The sequence below is a fragment of the Oncorhynchus tshawytscha genome, linkage group LG26, assembly GCF_018296145.1.
Source record: "Oncorhynchus tshawytscha isolate Ot180627B linkage group LG26, Otsh_v2.0, whole genome shotgun sequence".
In the NCBI taxonomy this organism is placed as follows: domain Eukaryota; kingdom Metazoa; phylum Chordata; class Actinopteri; order Salmoniformes; family Salmonidae; genus Oncorhynchus; species Oncorhynchus tshawytscha.
The window spans coordinates 49,236,095-49,258,387 of record NC_056454.1 but is presented as its reverse complement, the minus strand read 5'-3'; the positions used below and the strand labels follow the sequence as shown (position 1 = coordinate 49,258,387).

Below are 22,293 nucleotides of genomic sequence, written 5' to 3'. Positions count from 1 at the left end.
CATGAGACTAACACCCCCCCACACACACTCCTACTCCCACAGCCACTTCCAACAACGACTACACCCCCCCACTGGCTAGCCTCCACACTGCTACTGGAAACCAGAGCCTATGACAGCTGAATCAAAGAGTGGGAATAGAAATGAGCGAGAGATAGATAGAGACATGAGAAGAGAGATAGGGAGAGATAGAGAGAGAGGGAGAGATAGAGAGAGACATGAGAAGAGAGAGAGAGAGAGACAGAGAGAGAGAGAGACATGAGAAGAGAGAGAGAGAGAGAGAGAGAGAGAGAGAGAGAGAGAGAGGGAGAGAGAGAGAGAGAGACATGAGAGAGAGAGAGAGAGAGAGAGAGACAGAGAGAGAGAGAGAGAGAGAGAGACAGAGAGACAGAGACAGAGAGAGAGAGAGGGGTGATTGAGGGAGTTGGATGCAGGGGGCTTGGGGTTATGGAGTGGGCGTTGTATGTCTACAAATAGCAGATCTCCTGTCCAACAGCCCCTCATTCAGTCATCAACCTCCAACAGCAACCCAGTTTCTCCAGCCAGACCCTCGGACAACGTCCACCATGAGCTTCTCCTCCCAGTCCGCCCAGTCAGCCTCTTCCTACCGCCGGACCTTCGGTTCTGGTATTGGATCCACCCCAGGCATGTCCTCCATGTTCTCCCACGGTGGACGCGGCTCCTCCGGCTCCTCCGGCTCGGCCCACATGTCCTCCAGAGTCTACGAGATGACCAAAAGCTCCGCCCGCCCCAGCTACTCCTCCGGCAGTATTCGTTCCTCCTCCGGCGGCGCGATGCGCTCGTACGCCGGGATGGGCGAGAAGCTGGACTTCAACCTGGCCGACGCCACTAACCGCGACTTCCTGGACACCAGAACCAATGAGAAGGCAGAGTTGCAGCACTTAAACGACCGGTTCGCCAGCTACATCGAGAAGGTCCGTTTCCTGGAGCAGCAGAACGCTACCCTGGTGGTGGAGATCGAGAGGATGAGAGGTCACGAGCCGACCCGCGTGGCCGAGATGTACGAGGAGGAGATGAGAGAGCTGAGGCGTCAGGTGGACGGCATGTCCAATGACCGAGCCCGCATGGAGGTGGAGAGAGACAACTTGGCTGACGACCTGCAAAAACTCAAACTCAGGTGAGAGGTCAGGGGTCAAAAAACATACAGCAAAATCAAATCAAAAGTTGATTCGTCACGTGTTACAGGATAGGGTGTCAACAGTACAATGAAATGATATCCTCTCATCGCTCTTCCAAAACAACACAGTGTTCAATGAGACAGACGTTAGTAAAATCATTATAATAATATAATACGCGCTTGATTAAGAAATCAAATGAGAGAGAAAAGACAAGTTAGTAAAAACAGAAGAGAGGAGGTTATTATATTCAGGATCAATGGAAGTAGATATATTTCAAACTGCATGACGTAGAAGTTAAAAGTTAAGGTTAAAAATGTAAATAAAGAGAATCACTGAAACTACCTGTTACCTATTACTACTACTGTAATATGTTCTTGATTAAGTTATTCGCTTGAGAAGTTTGGGCCGTTTGATTATGAGCCCTCAATATATATATATATCACTATATTGATATTCCAATAAGTGTACATTTTCAGTCTGGAGCTACCGGAGATGCATCAATACACAGTGGAACAGGTGTTATCTGTTGAGTGAAAGCCACTCCTTATCCAAAGACCTGAATGGTGATATGATCTGAATACGTGTCATGTCTTTTTTTCTGCTGAATTGGGGAGAGTAACGCGCTCCCGACAGCGATTTGGTTATCCTCCATCTTAGAGGGAGTATGTCAGTGAAGGTGTCAGTTGACATTGAAATGAACAAACAACATACTTGGAAGTTCTCTCTTGCTATGCTGAAGCTATATATATATATATATATATATATATATATATATATATATATATATATATATATATATATACTTTTCTAATTTACCCACAAGAGAAAACGGTTGAGAATGAATGCAGAAGAGATTGAGAAAGAGGATGTCAGAAGACAGAGAGAACGTGATGAGATTATAAATATGTGCCAACGGTCAAAGTGAGGGAAAAGCAGAGGATTACCAATATTGTGAAGGGCAGAAATAATGAGATCTGAATGCAGGATGGATAAACAGACATTACCCCTACTGTCTCAAAGTGTCCCCATAGTAGACAGACACAGAGAGAGAGAGAGAGAAAGAGAGAGAGAGAGACAGACAGACAGAGTCATGCAGACAGACAGACAGACAGACAGACAGACAGACAGACAGACAGACAGACAGACAGTCATGCAGACAGACAGACAGACAGACAGAGAGACAGAGAGACAGAGAGACAGACAGACAGACAGAGAGCGACAGACAAAGTCATGCAGACAGACGGACAGACAGACAGACAGAGTCATGCAGACAGACAGACAGACAGACAGACAGACAGACAGACAGACAGACAGACAGAGAGAGACAGACAAAGTCATGCAGACAGACGGACAGACAGACAGACAGACAGACAGAGTCATGCAGACAGACAGACAGACAGACAAAGTCATGCAGACAGACAGACAGACAGACAGACAGGGTCACAGACAGACAGACAGACAGACAGACAGACAGACAGACAGACAGACGGAGTCATGCAGACAGACAGACAGACAGACAGACAGACAGACAGACAGACAGACAGACAGACAGACAGACAGACAGACAAACAGCTCGTCTTTGTCCACCAGTTGCTCAGAGCCCTCTCAGGAATCAGCAGAATACCATTCCCATATTAGACCACTATTCTTATCCATCCCAATATACCCTGAGTGCCCACTGTACTCCTCCTAATAATAGCCCGATATCAGCAGGCCTATTGGATGCTGTGTCTGACTCTGTGCCAAGGCCTCATGAGAGTCTATGACCGTAAACTGTGGAAGCGTTCAACAGTGTTTCAAGTTTGACGTTTTGTTTTCATTGTCACGTGCTAAATGTCTTTTCTTGCTCTTTCCCAACGATGCGTTAATCGATGTCAGTAGTAGAAATAGACAAAGTAGAACAAAAACACAGGAGAAATAGAAATAAGAAGAACATTTAGTTTGGTTTGTTGTAGTGTTGTTAATAGACGTTTCTATTTCGAGGTACAGGATCAACGGTGTGAAATGGTCTCTGGGTTTTTTTTCTTCGTGGGATTTTCTCTGCACTGTGAACAGCTGACGTGATCTAGCTCCTCCAAGGCTCTGCGAGGGAAGGGGTTTGGGTGCAGTGTAGCCGGAGGAACGAGTGAGAGTCAAAACCAGTGTTGAAAGTGGAGGTGGAAAGGGGTTAAAGTTTGAGAAGGTTCTGGGGTAAAACACACAGCATGCTGGGTCATACTGACCTCAGATCAACGCAGGGTTGGGATTCATAGTGTTTCAGAGTAGCAGTAGCTTTTAGATTATAATGAATTAGATGTTATGACAGTATAGGAGTCTGCATCAACAGTACTGACAGTATAGGAGTCTGCATCAACAGTACTGACAGTATAGGAGTCTGCATCAACAGTACTGACAGTATAGGAGTCTGCATCAACAGTACTGACAGTATAGGAGTCTGCATCAACCGTACTGACAGTATAGGAGTCTGCATCAACAGTACTGACAGTATAGGAGTCTGCATCAACAGTACTGACAGTATAGGAGTCTGCATCAACAGTACTGACAGTATAGGAGTCTGCATCAACAGTACTGATACAGTATAGGAGTCTGCATCAACAGTACTGACAGTATAGGAGTCTGCATCAACAGTACTGACAGTATAGGAGTCTGCATCAACCGTACTGATACAGTATAGGAGTCTGCATCAACAGTACTGACAGTATAGGAGTCTGCATCAACAGTACTGATACAGTATAGGAGTCTGCATCAACAGTACTGACAGTATAGGAGTCTGCATCAACAGTACTGACAGTATAGGAGTCTGCATCAACAGTTCTGACAGTATAGGAGTCTGCATCAACCGTACTGATACAGTATAGGAGTCTGCATCAACCGTACTGACAGTATAGGAGTCTGCATCAACAGTACTGGCAGTATAGGAGTCTGCATCAACCGTACTGATACAGTATAGGAGTCTGCATCAACAGTACTGACAGTATAGGAGTCTGCATCAACCGTACTGACAGTATAGGAGTCTGCATTAACCGTACTGATACAGTATAGGAGTCTGCATCAACAGTACTGACAGTATAGGAGTCTGCATCAACCGTACTGATACAGTATAGGAGTCTGCATCAACAGTACTGACAGTATAGGAGTCTGCATCAACAGTACTGATACAGTATAGGAGTCTGCATCAACAGTACTGACAGTATAGGAGTCTGCATCAACAGTACTGACAGTATAGGAGTGCATCAACAGTACTGACAGTATAGGAGTCTGCATCAACAGTACTGATACAGTATAGGAGTCTGCATCAACAGTACTGACAGTATAGGAGTCTGCATCAACAGTACTGACAGTATAGGAGTCTGCATCAACAGTACTGATACAGTATAGGAGTCTGCATCAACAGTACTGACAGTATAGGAGTCTGCATCAACAGTACTGACAGTATAGGAGTCTGCATCAACCGTACTGACAGTATAGGAGTCTGCATCAACAGTACTGATACAGTATAGGAGTCTGCATCAACAGTACTGACAGTATAGGAGTCTGCATCAACCGTACTGATGCAGTGTCAGTCAGCTATGCTTAGCCATTCAGAAAGCAACCAGAACACAAAAAGGATATCAAATGATTTTGTTACAGCCATCTCTGTAGCTCACTGCCCTCTCTGCATTTCTGTTTGACCCTTGACCTGCCTTAGAACAGCTGAAAGGGGTCCACTGCACGAGGAATGTGTGTCTCTGGAGGAAGGGTCCATACCTCTAGGCACAGAGAGAGACTGTGCTTTAAAGATATAGTGATAACCGCACAGCATCGGTTCAACTGAGTAAAGTCTACTGTTCCAAATTGTTTGCATAGTCAGCTGACACACACACACTTACCCTACCAGACATGCCACCAGGGGTCTTTTCACAGTCCCCAGGACCAGAAACTAATTCAAGGAAACATACAGTATTATACAGGGCCGTGAGTGAATGGAACTCCCTTCTGTCTCATATAGTGAACAAGCGAACCTGGTTTCAATAAACAACACCTCACGGCACAACACTTCTCCTCCATGTGACCTACTTGTTGTGTGTACGAGCTGACGTGTATGTAGAACTGATAGATGAACACACACACACACACACACACACACACACACACACACACACACACACACACACACACACACACACACACACACACACACACAGACACACACACACACACACACACACACACACAGATAGGGAGGAAAAGGTTGTCTCTGAATCTGTTTAAACTCTTCACACTAAGCCTTTTCACTCCCTCCCTCCACACACACACACACACACACACACACACACTCACACACACCACACACAGAGAGAGACACACACCCACCCACACCACCCACACACACCACCCACACCACACACACACCCTCCCTCACCTCTGAATCTGTTTAAACTCTTCAACTAAGCCTTTTCTTTAATCTCCCTCCCTCCCTCCCTCCCTCCCTCCCTCCCTCCCTCCCTCCCTCCCTCCCTCCCTCCAGACTGCAGGAGGAGATCCACCAGAGGGAAGAGGCAGAGAACAACCTGTCTGCCTTCAGAGCTGTGAGTCACACTTTCCCTCTCCTTCTACATGCTGTCAGGTTAGATCAATGATAACAGCGCAGAGTGTGACACCAACATCAACCGAAGCTGCTATCGTTCCCAAGAGTAACTTCTGAGTCTCTCTCTCTTGCTCTCTGTCTCTCTCTCTGTCTCACTGTCTCTGTCTCTGTCTCTCTGTCTCTGTCTCTGTCTCTGTCTCTGTCTCTGTCTCTCTGTCTCTGTCTCTGTCTCTGTCTCTGTCTCTCTCTCTGTCTCACTGTCTCTGTCTCTGTCTCTGTCTCCCTCTCTCTCTCGCTGTCTGTCTGTCTGTCTGTCTGTCTGTCTGTCTGTCTGTCTGTCTCTCTGTCTCTCTGTCTCTCTGTCTCTCTGTCTCTCTGTCTCTCTGTCTCTCCATCTTTCTCTGTTTCTCAATCTGTCTCTCTGTCAATATGTTACGTCAACTCTCGTCTTGGGAAAGGCCTTGTGCTGAAACATCGACATTAAAACAGCCTCTACTACATCCACTGTTCTTGTTGCGTTTCTCTAGGACGTGGACTCTGCCACGCTGGCCAGGCTGGACCTGGAGAGACGCATTGAAAGCCTGCAGGAAGAGATCACCTTCCTCAAGAAGATCCACGAGGAGGTCAGTAGTGTCCCAGGCCCTTTATGCTAACCCTTCTCACCCTGCGATAGAATAGCGCCCTGCTCAGGGTGGTGTACTTGTACACCAAGCCTCATGATACAGAAACAGGAGAGAATTACCCATAGGGCTGGAGTCTGTCTCAGATAAGGTGACTTATTTATGCCCATTTAACACTACTGAGCCGAGCTGGGCCGAGTCAAGCTGAACTGGGCCGAGCCAAGCTGAATGTCTGCTTGCCATTTTTATGATGGGAAATATAATGTAAAATACTACACCCACACAACCAACTGTACACACCACACCACACCACACCTCACCACACCTCACCACACCACTCTACACCTCACCACACCACACCACTCTACACCTCACCACACTACACCACACCACACCTCACCACACCACTCTACACCTCACCACACTACACCACACCACACCTCACCACACCACTCCACACCTCACCACACCACACCACACCACACCACACCTCACCACACCACACCACTCTACACCTCACCACACCACACCACTCTACACCTCACCACACTACACCACACCACACCTCACCACACCACTCCACACCACTCCACACCTCACCACACTACACCACACCACTCCACACCTCACCACACTACACCACACCACACCACACCACACCTCACCACACTACACCACACCACTCTACACCTCACCACACTACACACACCACACCTCACCACACCACTCCACACCTCACCACACCACACCACTCTACACCTCACCACACTACACCACACCACACCTCACCTCACCACTCCACACCTCACCACACCACTCCACACCTCACCACACCACACCACTCCACACCTCACCACACTACACCACAACACACCACACCTCACCTCACACCATACCATACCATACCACACCACACCACACCCACGCCACACCCACACCACACACCAACTATACACACCACACCACACACCAACTATACACACCACACCACACACCAACTAAAATACACACCACACACCAACTATACACACCACACACCAACTATACACACCACACCACACACCAACTATACACACCACACCACACACCAACTATACACACCACACCACACACCAACTATATACACCACACACCAACTATACACACCACACTCACACACCAACTATACACACCACACCACACAACCAACTATACACACCACACCCACACAACCAACTATACACACCACACCACACATAACCAACTATACACACCACACCACACACAACCAACTATACACACCACACCACACCCACACAACCAACTATACACACCACACTACCAACTGTACACACTACACACCAACTATACACACCACACCAACACAACCAACTATACACACCACACCCACACAACCAACTATACACACCACACCACACCCACACAACCAACTATACACACCACACTACCAACTGTACACACTACACACCAACTATACACACCACACCCACACAACCAACTATACACACCACACCACACACCAACTATACACACCACACCACACACCAACTATACACACCACACCACACACCAACTATACACACCACACCACACACCAACTATACACACCACACTACACACCAACTATACACACCACACCCACACAACCAACTATACACACCACACCACACACCAACTATACACACCACACCACACACCAACTATACACACCACACCCACACAACCAACTATACACACCACACCACACACCAACTATACACACCACACCACACACCAACTATACACACCACACCCACACAACCAACTATACACACCACACACAACCAACTATACACACCACACCACACACCAACTATACACACCACACCACACACCAACTATACACACCACACCACACACCAACTAAACACACCACACTACACACCAACTATACACACCACACCCACACAACCAACCATACACACCACACCACACACCAACTATACACACCACACCCACACAACCAACTATACACACCACACCACACCACACACCAACTATACACACCACACCACACACCAACTATACACACCACACCACACACCAACTATACACACCACACCACACACCAACTATACACACCACACCCACACAACCAACTATACACACCACACACAACCAACTATACACACCACACCACACACCAACTATACACACCACACCACACACCAACTATACACACCACACTACACACCAACAATACACACCACACCCACACAACCAACTATACACACCACGCCACACTGTGTACAGTGGATGGGGAGAGGGACTTTTCTAGCTTCTAAAGCCAGAAGTCCTTTCATGCTCTGTCTCCTTCCCCTGACATTTGACTTCAGAGAAATGCTGGCTTGTGTCAGCTGGTTCGTGACATGGAGTGCCCTCTGCAACATTGTTCAACACATGCACAGCTATAATTAAACCATGAGAGAGAAGCTAGATGCTGGGAAATGTGTGAGTGAGTGAGTGAGAGAGAGAGAGAGAGAGAGAGAGACAGAGAGAGAGAGAGAGAGAGAAACATAAATTTCAACATACCAATTAGGATCTGGCTAAAAATACTTGAATCAGTCATAGAGCCCATTGCCCTTTATGGTTGTGAGGTCTGGGGTCCGCTCACCAACCAAGACTTCACAAAATGGGACAAACACCAAATTGAGACTCTGCACGCAGAATTCTGCAAAAATATCCTCCGTGTACAACGTAGAACACCAAATAATGCATGCAGAGCAGAATTAGGCCGATACCCACTAATTATCAAAATCCAGAAAAGAGCTGTTAAATTCTACAACCACCTAAAAGGAAGCGATTCACAAACCTTCCATAACAAAGCCATCACCTACAGAGAGATGAACCTGGAGAAGAGTCCCTAAGCAAGCTGGTCCTGGGGCTCTGTTCACAAACACAAACACACACTACAGAGCCCCAGGACAGCAGCACAATTAGACCCAACCAAATCATGAGAAAACAAAAAGATAACTACTTAACACATTGGAAAGAATTAACAAAAAACAGAGCAAACTAGAATGCTATTTGACCCTAAACAGAGAGTACACAGCGGCAGAATACCTGACCACTGTGACTGACCCAAAATTAAGGAAAGCCTTGACTATGTACAGACTCAGTGAGCATAGCCTTGCTATTGAGAAAGGCCGCCGTAGGGCAGACATGGCTCTCAAGAGAAGACAGGCTATGTGCTCACTGCCCACAAAATGAGGTGGAAACTGAGCTGCACTTCCTAACCTCCTGCCCAATGTATGACCATATTAGAGAGACATATTTCCCTCAGATTACACAGATCCACAAAGAGTTCGAAAACAAATCCATTTTGAAAAACTCCCATATCTACTGGGTGAAATTCCACAGTGTGCCATCACAGCAGCAAGATTTGTGACCTGTTGCCATGAGAAAAGGGCAACCAGTGAAGAACAAACACCATTGTAAATACAACCCATATTTATGCTTATTTATTTTATCTTGTGTCCTTTAGCCATTTGTACATTGTTAGAACACTGTATATATATATAATATGACATTTGTAATGTCTTTACTGTTTTGAAACTTCTGTATGTGTAATGTTTACTGTTAATTTTTGTTGTCTTTCACTTTATATATTCACTTTGTATGTTGTCTACCTCACTTGCTTTGGCAATGTTAACACATGTTTCCCATGCCAATAAAGCCCTTGAATTGAATTGAATTGAAATTGAATTGAGAGACAGAGAGACAGAGAGACAGAGAGACAGAGAGACAGGGAGACAGAGAGAGAGAGAGACAGAGAGAGAGAGTGAGTGAGAGAGAGAGAGAAAGAGAGACAGAGAGAGAGACAGAGAGAGAGAGAGACAGAGAGACAGAGAGACAGAGAGAGACAGAGAGAGACAGAGAGAGAGAGAGAGGGAAAGACAGAGGAAGAGAGACAGAGAGAGAGACAGAGAGAGACAGAGAGACAGAGAGACAGAGAGAGACAGAGAGAGACAGAGAGAGAGAGACAGAGAGAGACAGATAGACAGAGAGAGAGAGAGAGAGAGAGAGAGAGAGAGAGACCAGTGGTCCTGTATTGTAGGAGCCATGGTTTTTCCTGGTCAGTATAGTCAGTGTAACTCTGGGCCGGATGTAAAGTCAGTGAATCAGGAGAGTGGAGGAACAAAAATATTTGTTATGGCTAATGGCTCTAAATTAAATCCTGTATGTACCTCTGAGCCCTAACCTCTGACCCCTAACCTCTGAACCCTGACATCTATCCTCTGACCTCTGAAACCTGACCTCTGAACTCTATCCTCTGACCCCTGCAGGAGATCCATGAGCTGACGAGCCAGATGCAGGAGACCTCGGTGCAGGTCCAGATGGACATGTCCAAACCAGACCTGACCGTTGCCCTCAGGGACATCCGTATGCAGTACGAGGGCATCGCAGCCAAGAACATCTCCGAGGCAGAGGACTGGTACAAGTCCAAGGTGACACCATCTATATAATATGGTATAGTACAGAGGAACCATCTATAACAGTATTATATAATATGGTATAGTACAGAGGAACCATCTATAACAGTATTATATAATATGATACAGTACTGAGCACTGGTACAAGTCCAAGGTGAAAACACTAGACATATGGGTGGGTAGTGACAGTGGGGTCATAGTTAGAGAGGCTTGCTGCCATAGGGATGGTTGACAGAATTGGCTTAGGACAGTACAGAACAGGATTGGCTTAGGACAGTACAGAACAGGATTGGCTTAGGACAGTACAGAACAGGATTGGCTTAGGACAGTACAGAACAGGATTGGCTTAGGACAGTACAGAACAGGATTGGCTTAGGACAGTACAGAACAGGATTGGCTTAGGACAGTACAGAACAGGATTGGCTTAGGACAGTACAGAACAGGATTGGCTTAGGACAGTACAGAACAGGATTGGCTTAGGACAGTACAGAACAGGATTGGCTTAGGACAGTACAGAACAGGATTGGAGCCTATTCCGTTTCAGTTAAGTAATTCATTTGGAATTGGAATTAAATTGACTGCATTGAAATTAAATTAAATCGACCCCAAGTCCCCAACCCTGGCAAAGAACATGTGACTGCCAGTAAAGCACTGTTAAATAAGCTAAAATTGGATATGATATGTGGACAGTGACAGTAGCTAAGCTAACTACATCAGCACCACTACATAGTGACTGTAGCTAAGCTAACTACATCAGCACCACTACACAGTGACAGTAGCTAAGCTAACTACATCAGCACCACTACACAGTGACTGTAGCTAAGCTAACTACATCAGCACCACTACACAGTGACAGTAGCTAAGCTAACTACATCAGCACCACTACACAGTGACAGTAGCTAAGCTAACTACATCAGCACCACTACACAGTGACTGTAGCTAAGCTAACTACATCAGCACCACTACACAGTGACAGTAGCTAAGCTAACTAAGTTGGCACCACTACACAGTGACAGTAGCTAAGCTAACTACATCAGCACCACTACACAGTGACAGTAGCTAAGCTAACTACATCAGCACCACTACACAGTGACAGTAGCTAAGCTAACTACATCAGCACCACTACACAGTGACAGTAGCTAAGCTAACTACATCAGCACCACTACACAGTGACAGTAGCTAAGCTAACTACATCAGCACCACTACACAGTGACAGTAGCTAAGCTAACTACATCAGCACCACTACACAGTGACTGTAGCTAAGCTAACTACATCAGCTGTAGCTAAGCTAACTACATCAGCACCACTACATAGTGACAGTAGCTAAGCTAACTACATCAGCACCACTACACAGTGACAGTAGCTAAGCTAACTACATCAGCACCACTACACAGTGACTGTAGCTAAGCTAACTACATCAGCACCACTACACAGTGACAGTAGCTAAGCTAACTAAGTTGGCACCACTACACAGTGACAGTAGCTAAGCTAACTACATCAGCACCACTACACAGTGACAGTAGCTAAGCTAACTACGTTGGCACCACTACACAGTGACAGTAGCTAAGCTAACTACATCAGCACCACTACACAGTGACTGTAGCTAAGCTAACTACATCAGCACCACTACACAGTGACAGTAGCTAAGCTAACTACGTTGGCACCACTACACAGTGACAGTAGCTAAGCTAACTACGTTGGCACCACTACACAGGTGACAGTAGCTAAGCTAACTACATCGGCACCACTACACAGTGACAGTAGCTAAGCTAACTACGTTGGCACCACTACATAGTGACTGTAGCATCTATTCCACCCCATGTCTCCACCTCCTCTCCAGGTGTCAGACCTGAACCAGGCTGTGAACAAGAACAATGATGCTCTGAGACAGGCCAAACAGGAGAGCATGGAGTTCAGGCATCAGATCCAGTCCTACACCTGTGAGATCGACTCTCTCAAGGGAACCGTGAGTACTCTGTTACTACACCCTACTCTATATTACTACATTCTACTCTATATTACTACATTCTACTCTATATTACTACATTCTACTCTATATTACTACATTCTACTCTATATTACTACATTCTACTCTATATTACTACATTCTATTCTATATTACTACATTCTACTCTATATTACTACATTCTATTCTATATTACTACATTCTACTCTATATTACTACATTCTACATTCTACTCTATATTACTCTATATTACTACATTCTACTCTATATTACTACATTCTACATTCTACTCTATATTACTCTATATTACTACATTCTACTCTATATTACTACATTCTACATTCTACTCTATATTACTCTATATTACTACATTCTACATTCTACTCTATATTACTCTATATTACTACATTCTACTCTATATTACTACATTCTACATTCTACTCTATATTACTACATTCTACTCTATATTACTCTATATTACTACATTCTACTCTATATTACTACACTCTACTCTATATTACTACATTCTATATTACTACATTCTACTCTATATTACTACACTCTACTCTATATTACTACATTCTACTCTATATTACTACATTCTACTCTATATTACTCTATATTACTACATTCTACTCTATATTACTACACCCTACTCTATATCCTATTGGACTGTTACTACATGCTACTCTAGATCCTCCTGTACCAAGTTTACTCTTGTTTTCTTCCCTTCATGGATTTAACCGGAAAGGATTGGTGCTGGAAACTCCCTCTAGCCGTGTTTTATACCAATCCAATGCTTTTCCTTTTAAAAGGGGCGGGAGTAGTTCACACTTCAGGACAATTCTCTAACCTATCATCACTTCAATCACCTCTCCACCAGCTCCCCCCTCACCTCTCAATCTAACTATGATACCTGTTTATGTAATGATCTCTCTCTCTCTCTTTCCCCTACAGAACGAGTCTCTGCTGAGGCAGATGAGGGAGATGGAGGATCGTCTGGGAAACGAGGCTGGAGGTTACCAGGACTCCGTCACCCGTCTGGAGGCTGAGATCGCCAAGATGAAGGATGAGATGGCTCGTCACCTCAGAGAGTACCAGGACCTCCTCAATGTCAAGATGGCCCTGGATATAGAGATCGCTACCTACAGGAAGCTACTGGAGGGAGAGGAGAGCCGGTAGGAGAGAGGGATACGTAGGGAGAGGGATAGAGAAGAGGGAGGGAAGGAGGTGCAGGGGAGGGACTGAGAAGATGGAGGGGTAGGGGAGGGATAGAGAAGAGGGAGGGAAGGAGGTGCAGGGGAGGGACTGAGAAGATGGAGGGGTAGGGGAGGGATAGAGAAGAGGGAGGAAGGAGGGCAGGGGAGGGACTGAGAAGATGGAGGGGTAGGGGAGGGATAGAGAAGAGGGAGGGAAGGGTGCAGGGGAGGGACTGAGAAGATGGAGGGGTAGGGGAGGGATGGAGAAGAGGGAGGAAGGAGGTGCAGAGGGGAGACTGAGAAGATGGAGGGGTAGGGGAGGGATAGAGAAGAGGGAGGGAAGGAGGTGCAGGGGAGGGACTGAGAAGATGGAGGGGTAGGGGAGGGATGGAGAAGAGGGAGGGAACCAGGTGCAGGGGAGGGACTGAGAAGATGGAGGGGTAGGGGAGGGATGGAAAGAGGGAGGAACCAGGTGCAGGGGAGGGACTGAGAAGATGGAGGGGTAGGGGAGGGATAGAGAAGAGGGAGGGAACCAGGTGCAGGGGAGGGATGAGAAGATGGAGGGGTAGGGGAGGGATGGAGAAGAGGGAGGGAACCAGGTGCAGGGGAGGGATAGAGAGATGGAGGGGTACAGGAGGGATAGAGAAGAGGGAGGGGTAGGGGAGGGATAGAGAAGAGGGAGGGGTAGGGGAGGGATGGAGAAGAGGGAGGGAAGGAGGTGCAGGGGGAGAGACTGAGAAGATGGAGGGGTACAGGAGGGATAGAGAAGAGGGAGGGAACCAGGTGCAGGGGAGGGACTGAGAAGATGGAGGGGTAGGGGAGGGATGGAGAAGAGGGAGGGAACCAGGTGCAGGGGAGGGATAGAGTAGATGGAGGGGTACAGGAGGGATAGAGAAGAGGGAGGGGTAGGGGAGGGATAGAGAAGAGGGAGGGGTAGGGGAGGGATGGAGAAGAGGGAGGGAAGGAGGTGCAGGGGGAGAGACTGAGAAGATGGAGGGGTACAGGAGGGATAGAGAAGAGGGAGGAGTAGGGGAGGGATAGAGAAGAGGGAGGGGTAGGGGAGGGATAGAGAAGAGGGAGGGAAGGGAGGAGTGTTGGGGAGAGACTGAGAAGATGGAGGGGTAGGAGAGGAACAGGGGAGGGATAGAGATGATGGAGTGGTAGGGGAGGAACAGGGGGAGGGATAGAGATGATGGAGGGGTAGGGGAGGGATAGAGAAGAGGGAGGGAAGGGAGGAGTGTTGGGGAGAGACTGAGAAGATGGAGGGGTAGGGGAGGAACAAGGGGAGGGATAGAGAAGAGTGACAGATAGCCCTGGACATAGAGATCGCTGCCTAACAGGTGATAAACAGTATTAGGAAGTGGACTAGAGAGAGAAGTAAGTGGAATAGGTCCTGAATGCTTCTGCAGTGAGAAGAGCTAGAAGGATAGATCGTATTGATGGAGAGAGAGAGAGAGAGAGAGCGGGTGGTGGGGAGGGGGGCAGACGAGGCTAGATAGAGGGGTGAGGACATGTCTGTAAGTGCGTCATTAAAATCACCTGTAAATAACTATTCTGTTTGTGTTCTCTCTTTCTTCCCCAGAATCACTGTATCTGGCTCCCAGTCTTCTCACTCTGGCTCCCACTCTGCTGCCTCACTATATTCCACTGTTGGATTCAGAGGTGACCACAGAAAACACACTTCCTCACAACTGACCAATCACCAAAGAGTCCTATAAGACATGTACAGTAACTTAAAGTAAAGGGATGGTGAGAGCAGAATCACAATTTCACCACGAGGTGGAGCAGCTGTAGGCTGAAAACACTGACAGCATGAATTGATGCATTTCGGATATTTGCATCACTGAGACCACAATCAGTTCAACGATAACAATAGAGGATGATTGAAGTTAATTGATTGGTTGATTGATTGGTTGGTTGGTATATTAAACTGTGGCTATTGATGTTTGGTTGAGGCAGAGTGAATCATATAAACAACTCTGGGTTGATGTTGATGTTATATTGAGGCAGAGTGAATCATATAAACAACTCTGGGTTGATGTTGATGTTATATTGAGGCAGAGTGAATCATATAAACAACTCTGGGTTGATGTTGATGTTAGATTGAGGCAGAGTGAATCATATAAACAACTCTGGGTTGATGTTGATGTTAGATTGAGGCAGAGTGAATCATATAAACAACTCTGGGTTGATGTTGATGTTATATTGAGGCAGAGTGAATCATATAAACAACTCTGGGTTGATGTTGATGTTAGATTGAGGCAGAGTGAATCATATAAACAACTCTGGGTTGATGTTGATGTTAGATTGAGGCAGAGTGAATCAAATAAACAACTCTGGGTTGATGTTGATGTTAGATTGAGGCAGAGTGAATCAAATAAACAACTCTGGGTTGATGTTGATGTTAGATTGAGGCAGAGTGAATCAAATAAACAACTCTGGGTTGATGTTGATGTTAGATTGAGGCAGAGTGAATCATATAAACAACTCTGGGTTGATGTTGATGTTAGATTGAGGCAGAGTGAATCATATAAACAACTCTGGGTTGATGTTGATGTTAGATTGAGGCAGAGTGAATCATATAAACAACTCTGGGTTGATGTTGATGTTGGGTTGATGTTGATGTTAGATTGAGGCAGAGTGAATCATATAAACAACTCTGGGTTGATGTTGATGTTAGATTGAGGCAGAGTGAATCATATAAACAACTCTGGGTTGATGTTGATGTTAGATTGAGGCAGAGTGAATCATATAAACAACTCTGGGTTGATGTTGATGTTAGATTGAGGCAGAGTGAATCATATAAACAACTCTGGGTTGATGTTGATGTTAGATTGAGGCAGAGTGAATCATATAAACAACTCTGGGTTGATGTTGATGTTAGATTGAGGCAGAGTGAATCAAATAAACAACTCTGGGTTGATGTTAGATTGAGGCAGAGTGAATCATATAAACAACTCTGGGTTGATGTTAGATTGAGGCAGAGTGAATCATATAAACAACTCTGGGTTGATGTTAGATTGAGGCAGAGTGAATCATATAAACAACTCTGGGTTGATGTTAGATTGAGGCAGAGTGAATCATATAAACAACTCTGGGTTGATGTTAGATTGAGGCAGAGTGAATCATATAAACAACTCTGGGTTGATGTTAGGTTGGTTTTGTGATTGTGTTCGTACGAGGTTGTCTTAACTCTGTTCGATCCGCAGAGACCAGCCCAGACGTCGGACGATCAGCAGAGGTCCACTCCAAGAAGACTGTCCTGATCAAGACCATCGAGACCCGCGATGGAGAGGTAAAATCAACACACAAAATCCAATATCAGTTTGTTCCAAGTAAACAGTTAATTCCCTAAATAGACCACTACCAGGATTCAGGTGAAAGGTAGTGCACTATATTTTAATTTAACCAGGCAAGTCAGTTAAGAACAAATTCTTATTTTCAATGACGGCCTAGGAACAGTAGGTTAACTGCCTTGTTCAGGGGCAGATTGACAGATTTGTGTTGTCAGCTCGGGGATTCGAACTAGCAACCTTTCGGTTACTAGTCCAACGCTCTAACCACTAGGCTACCCTGTCGTCCCAGGGAATAGGGTGCCATTTGGGTGGTATCGTTGGGAACCCACAGCTGACAGTCAGTCCGCAGGGGAAAGGACAACTATCATGCAGGCCTAGCTTAATAAAGGCAGACAAAAGTATCTCATAGCCTTATACAGCTTTTAATCAATGTTCATTTTTTGTTCTAGATTACATATTCTATGAGCAATGGAGCTAGTGCTCTGTGTGTAAGTGCGGCTTAAATATCAACTTTGGACCCAACCACCTTTTAATCAACTCACTTTTCATATTCTCACCCCCTCGGTATTAGACCTGATGACTGTGTCCTCTCCCTCAGTATTAGACCTGATGACTGGGTCCTCTCCCTCAGTATTAGACCTGATGACTGTGTCCTCTCCCTCAGTACTAGACCTGATGACTGTGTCCTCTCCCTCAGTATTAGACCTGATGACTGTGTCCTCTCCCTCAGTATTAGACCTGATGACTGTGTCCTCTCCCTCAGTACTAGACCTGATGACTGTGTCCTCTCCCTCAGTATTAGACCTGATGACTGTGTCCTCTCCCTCAGTATTAGACCTGATGACTGTGTCCTCTCCCTCAGTACTAGACCTGATGACTGTGTCCTCTCCCTCAGTATTAGACCTGATGACTGTGTCCTCTCCCTCAGTACTAGACCTGATGACTGTGTCCTCTCCCTCAGTATTAGACCTGATGACTGTGTCCTCTCCCTCAGTATTAGACCTGATGACCGTGTCCTCTCCCTCAGTATTAGACCTGATGACTGTGTCCTCTCCCTCAGTACTGATGACTGTGTCCTCTCCCTCAGTATTAGACCTGATGACCGTGTCCTCTCCCTCAGTATTAGACCTGATGACTGTGTCCTCTCCCTCAGTATTAGACCTGATGACTGTGTCCTCTCCCTCAGTATTAGACCTGATGACTGTGTCCTCTCCCTCAGTATTAGACCTGATGACTGGGTCCTCTCCCTCAGTATTAGACCTGATGACTGTGTCCTCTCCCTTAGTATTAGACCTGATGACCGTGTCCTCTCCCTCAGTATTAGACCTGATGACTGTGTCCTCCTCCTCAGTACTGATGACTGTGTCCTCTCCCTCAGTATTAGACCTGATGACCGTGTCCTCTCCCTCAGTATTAGACCTGATGACTGTGTCCTCTCCCTCAGTATTAGACCTGATGACTGTGTCCTCTCCCTCAGTATTAGACCTGATGACTGTGTCCTCTCCCTCAGTATTAGACCTGATGACCGTGTCCTCTCCCTCAGTATTAGACCTGATGACTGTGTCCTCTCCCTCAGTATTAGACCTGATGACTGTGTCCTCTCCCTCAGTATTAGACCTGATGACTGTGTCCTCTCCCTCAGTACTAGACCTGATGACTGTGTCCTCTCCCTCAGTATTAGACCTGATGACTGTGTCCTCTCCCTCAGTACTAGACCTGATGACTGTGTCCTCTCCCTCAGTATTAGACCTGATGACTGTGTCCTCTCCCTCAGTACTGATGACTGTGTCCTCTCCCTCAGTATTAGACCTGATGATCGTGTCCTCTCTCCCTCAGTACTAGACCTGATGACTGTGTCCTCTCCCTCAGTATTAGACCTGATGACTGTGTCCTCTCCCTCAGTACTGATGACTGTGTCCTCTCCCTCAGTATTAGACCTGATGACCGTGTCCTCTCCCTCAGTACTAGACCTGATGACTGTGTCCTCTCCCTCAGTATTAGACCTGATGACTGTGTCCTCACCGTCAGTATTAGACCTGATGACTGTGTCCTCTCCCTCAGTATTAGACCTGATGACTGTGTCCTCTCCCTCAGTATTAGACCTGATGACTGTGTCCTCTCCCTCAGTATTAGACCTGATGACTATGTCCTCTCCCTGAGTACTAGACCTGATGACTGTGTCCTCTCCCTCAGTATTAGACCTGATGACTGTGTCCTCTCCCTCAGTACTGATGACTGTGTCCTCTCCCTCAGTATTAGACCTGATGACTGTGTCCTCTCCCTCAGTATTAGACCTGATGACTGTGTCCTCTCCCTCAGTATTAGACCTGATGACTGTGTCCTCTCCCTCAGTATTAGACCTGATGACTGTGTCCTCTCCCTCAGTATTAGACCTGATGACTGTGTCCTCTCCCTCAGTACTGATGACTGTGTCCTCTCCCTCAGTATTAGACCTGTTGACCGTGTCCTCTCCCTCAGTATTAGACCTGATGACTGTGTCCTCTCCCTCAGTACTGATGACTGTGTCCTCTCCCTCAGTATTAGACCTGATGACTGTGTCCTCTCCCTCAGTATTAGACCTGATGACTGTGTCCTCTCCCTCAGTACTGATGACTGTGTCCTCTCCCTCAGTATTAGACCTGATGACTGTGTCCTCTCCCTCAGTATTGTGTCCTCTCCACCCCACCTCAGAGCACCTCACCCTCCTCTCACAGTTAAAAAACCTACAGAGGACACCAGGATTGGGTTCAATATCTTTTAAATTCAATCAATTCAGGAATTGTACATATTCCAACTCAAATTTTTCCTTTTAGAAAAAACGTTTAGCAGAATTGGAATTAAAATTTTAATTTTAGTTTACTTCCTGACTTGAACCCAACCCTGTAGGATACAATATTCTTCACATTAAACTACAGATGTGTATTCGCTGTCTTGTCCAAACTGTAACGGTCTCTAATGCATCTGATACTCTGATTTCTGTTCCATGCACACTACCGTTCCAATGTGTTGGGTCACCTAGAAATGTCCTTGTTTTTGAAAGAAAAAAATTCCTTTTTTTTTGTCCATTAAAATAGCATCAAATTGATCAGAAATACAGTGTAGACATTGTTGATGTTGTAACCGACTATTGTAGCAGGAAACGGGACTGTTGTATATATATTTTTAATTTATTTAACTATGCCAAGGTATTTAGATGAGGGGACTGTTGTATTTTATATATTTGTTAATTGAACGAAGCAAAGGCTCCCTTGTCAAGGAGACTATGGTCTCAAAGGGACAACGTGTCGAAATAACGGGTCAATATAAACCATAAAATACACTGTACTGTGTCTCTCGAAGCCATCTGTTTGTTGTCACTGTGCCTGACCTATCCACCCTGACCGACTCTCTTCTCCTCCCGCAGGTGGTCAGTGAATCTACACAGCACCAGCAGGACATCATGTAAACAACAACAACAGCAACAACAAGCTTAAATTAGGAAAAAAAAATGGATGTTTACATACAAAGATACGAGGGGTTCTCTAGCTGCCTTTTCTAAGGCAAAGCCTCGTTTAAAAAAAAGGTCTCTTTTTTGAGAGGGAGTGAGTTATGAACACCTTACGAAGTGTTATAACCACCTTATGAAGGGTTATATCCTTCATAGGAATGTTTATAACTTGTGAACTCCAACTAATCAGATGTTATATGACCCATCTCCGAAGCAGAAGAACATAAGAAGAAAGACAATGTTAAGTTACAGTAATCAGAAGGTGGGAACAAGGTGGACTGAAAGTCAAGTCAGGCCCTGGCCAGAACAGAACATGCATGGCTAGGAGGGATCTCCAGAAGGTCAAGAGATGGATCTCTGTAGTGCACGTCTGTGTGTGAGTGGGTCTCTTTGCTTCACAATAGTTTCACAGTGGCAAATTATTTGAAATAAAGATATACTGTATCTTCAAAAGAGAATACAATTGATTCTATTCCTTGGTTATTTTATATATATTTGTATCCCAAATGGCACCCTATCCCCTATATAGTGAACTACTTTTAACAGGAACGAAAAAGGGCTCTGGTCAAAAGTAGTGCACTAAATAGCGAATATGGTGCCATTTTGCTGAAGTAAAACAGGGATGGGTTAATTAATGAGCTTGTTTAATTTCTTGTCTGATTAAAGCTTACTATAACAGATACCAGTGTATTACAATGGAGTAACGAGGATTTAGCTTCCTAGTCTTCATAACATGAGGTAATACTAGTCTTCATATTAACAGGAGGAGGTAATACTAGTCTTCATATTAACAGGAGGAGGTAATACTAGTCTTCATATTAACAGGAGGTAATACTAGTCTTCATAACCGGAGGAGGTAATACTAGTCTTCATAACCGGAGGAGGTAATACTAGTCTTCATAATAACAGGAGGTAATACTAGTCTTCATAACCGGAGGAGGTAATACTAGTCTTCATAACAGGAGGAGGTAATACTAGTCTTCATAGGATATACTAGTCTTCATATTAACAGGAGGAGGTAATACTAGTCTTCATATTAACAGGAGGAGGTAATACTAGTCTTCATAACAGGAGGAGGTAATACTAGTCTTCATAATAACAGGAGGTAATACTAGTCTTCATAACAGGAGGAGGTAATACTAGTCTTCATAACCGGAGGAGGTATTACTAGTCTTCATAATAACAGGAGGAGGTAATACTAGTCTTCATATTAACAGGAGATAATACTAGTCTTCATAACAGGAGGAGGTAATACTAGTCTTCATAACCGGAGGAGGTAATACTAGTCTTCATAACAGGAGGAGGTAATACTAGTCTTCATAACCGGAGGAGGTAATACTAGTCTTCATATTAACAGGAGGAGGTAAAACTAGTCTTCATAACCAGAGGAGGTAATACTAGTCTTCATAACCGGAGGAGGTACTACTAGTCTTCATAACAGGAGGAGGTAATACTAGTCTTCATATAACAGGAGGAGGTAATACTAGTCTTCATATTAACAGGAGGAGGTAATACTAGTCTTCATAACAGGAGGAGGTAATACTAGTCTT

At 45.4% G+C, this 22,293-nt stretch overlaps 1 protein-coding gene across 2 annotated transcripts; it reads left to right on the top strand.

The window, feature by feature from the left end:
- Positions 1-434: 434 nt before the first annotated feature.
- On the top strand, positions 435-21,423 carry LOC112239769 (desmin-like). 2 transcript variants are annotated; one of them, XM_042306784.1, is made up of 10 exons: positions 435-1,135; positions 5,644-5,704; positions 6,231-6,326; positions 10,649-10,810; positions 12,636-12,761; positions 13,719-13,939; positions 15,543-15,622; positions 17,170-17,255; positions 17,706-17,744; positions 20,660-21,423. In XM_042306784.1, the coding sequence occupies exons 1-10, from the start codon at positions 564-566 to the stop codon at positions 20,699-20,701; spliced, it is 1,485 nt and encodes a 494-aa protein (XP_042162718.1). In that variant the 5' UTR covers positions 435-563; the 3' UTR covers positions 20,702-21,423. The 2 variants fall into 2 exon arrangements, with proteins under 2 accessions (XP_042162718.1, XP_042162719.1); XM_042306785.1 differs by lacking the exon at positions 17,706-17,744 and having other exon boundaries at positions 438-1,135.
- Positions 21,424-22,293: the final 870 nt, after the last annotated feature.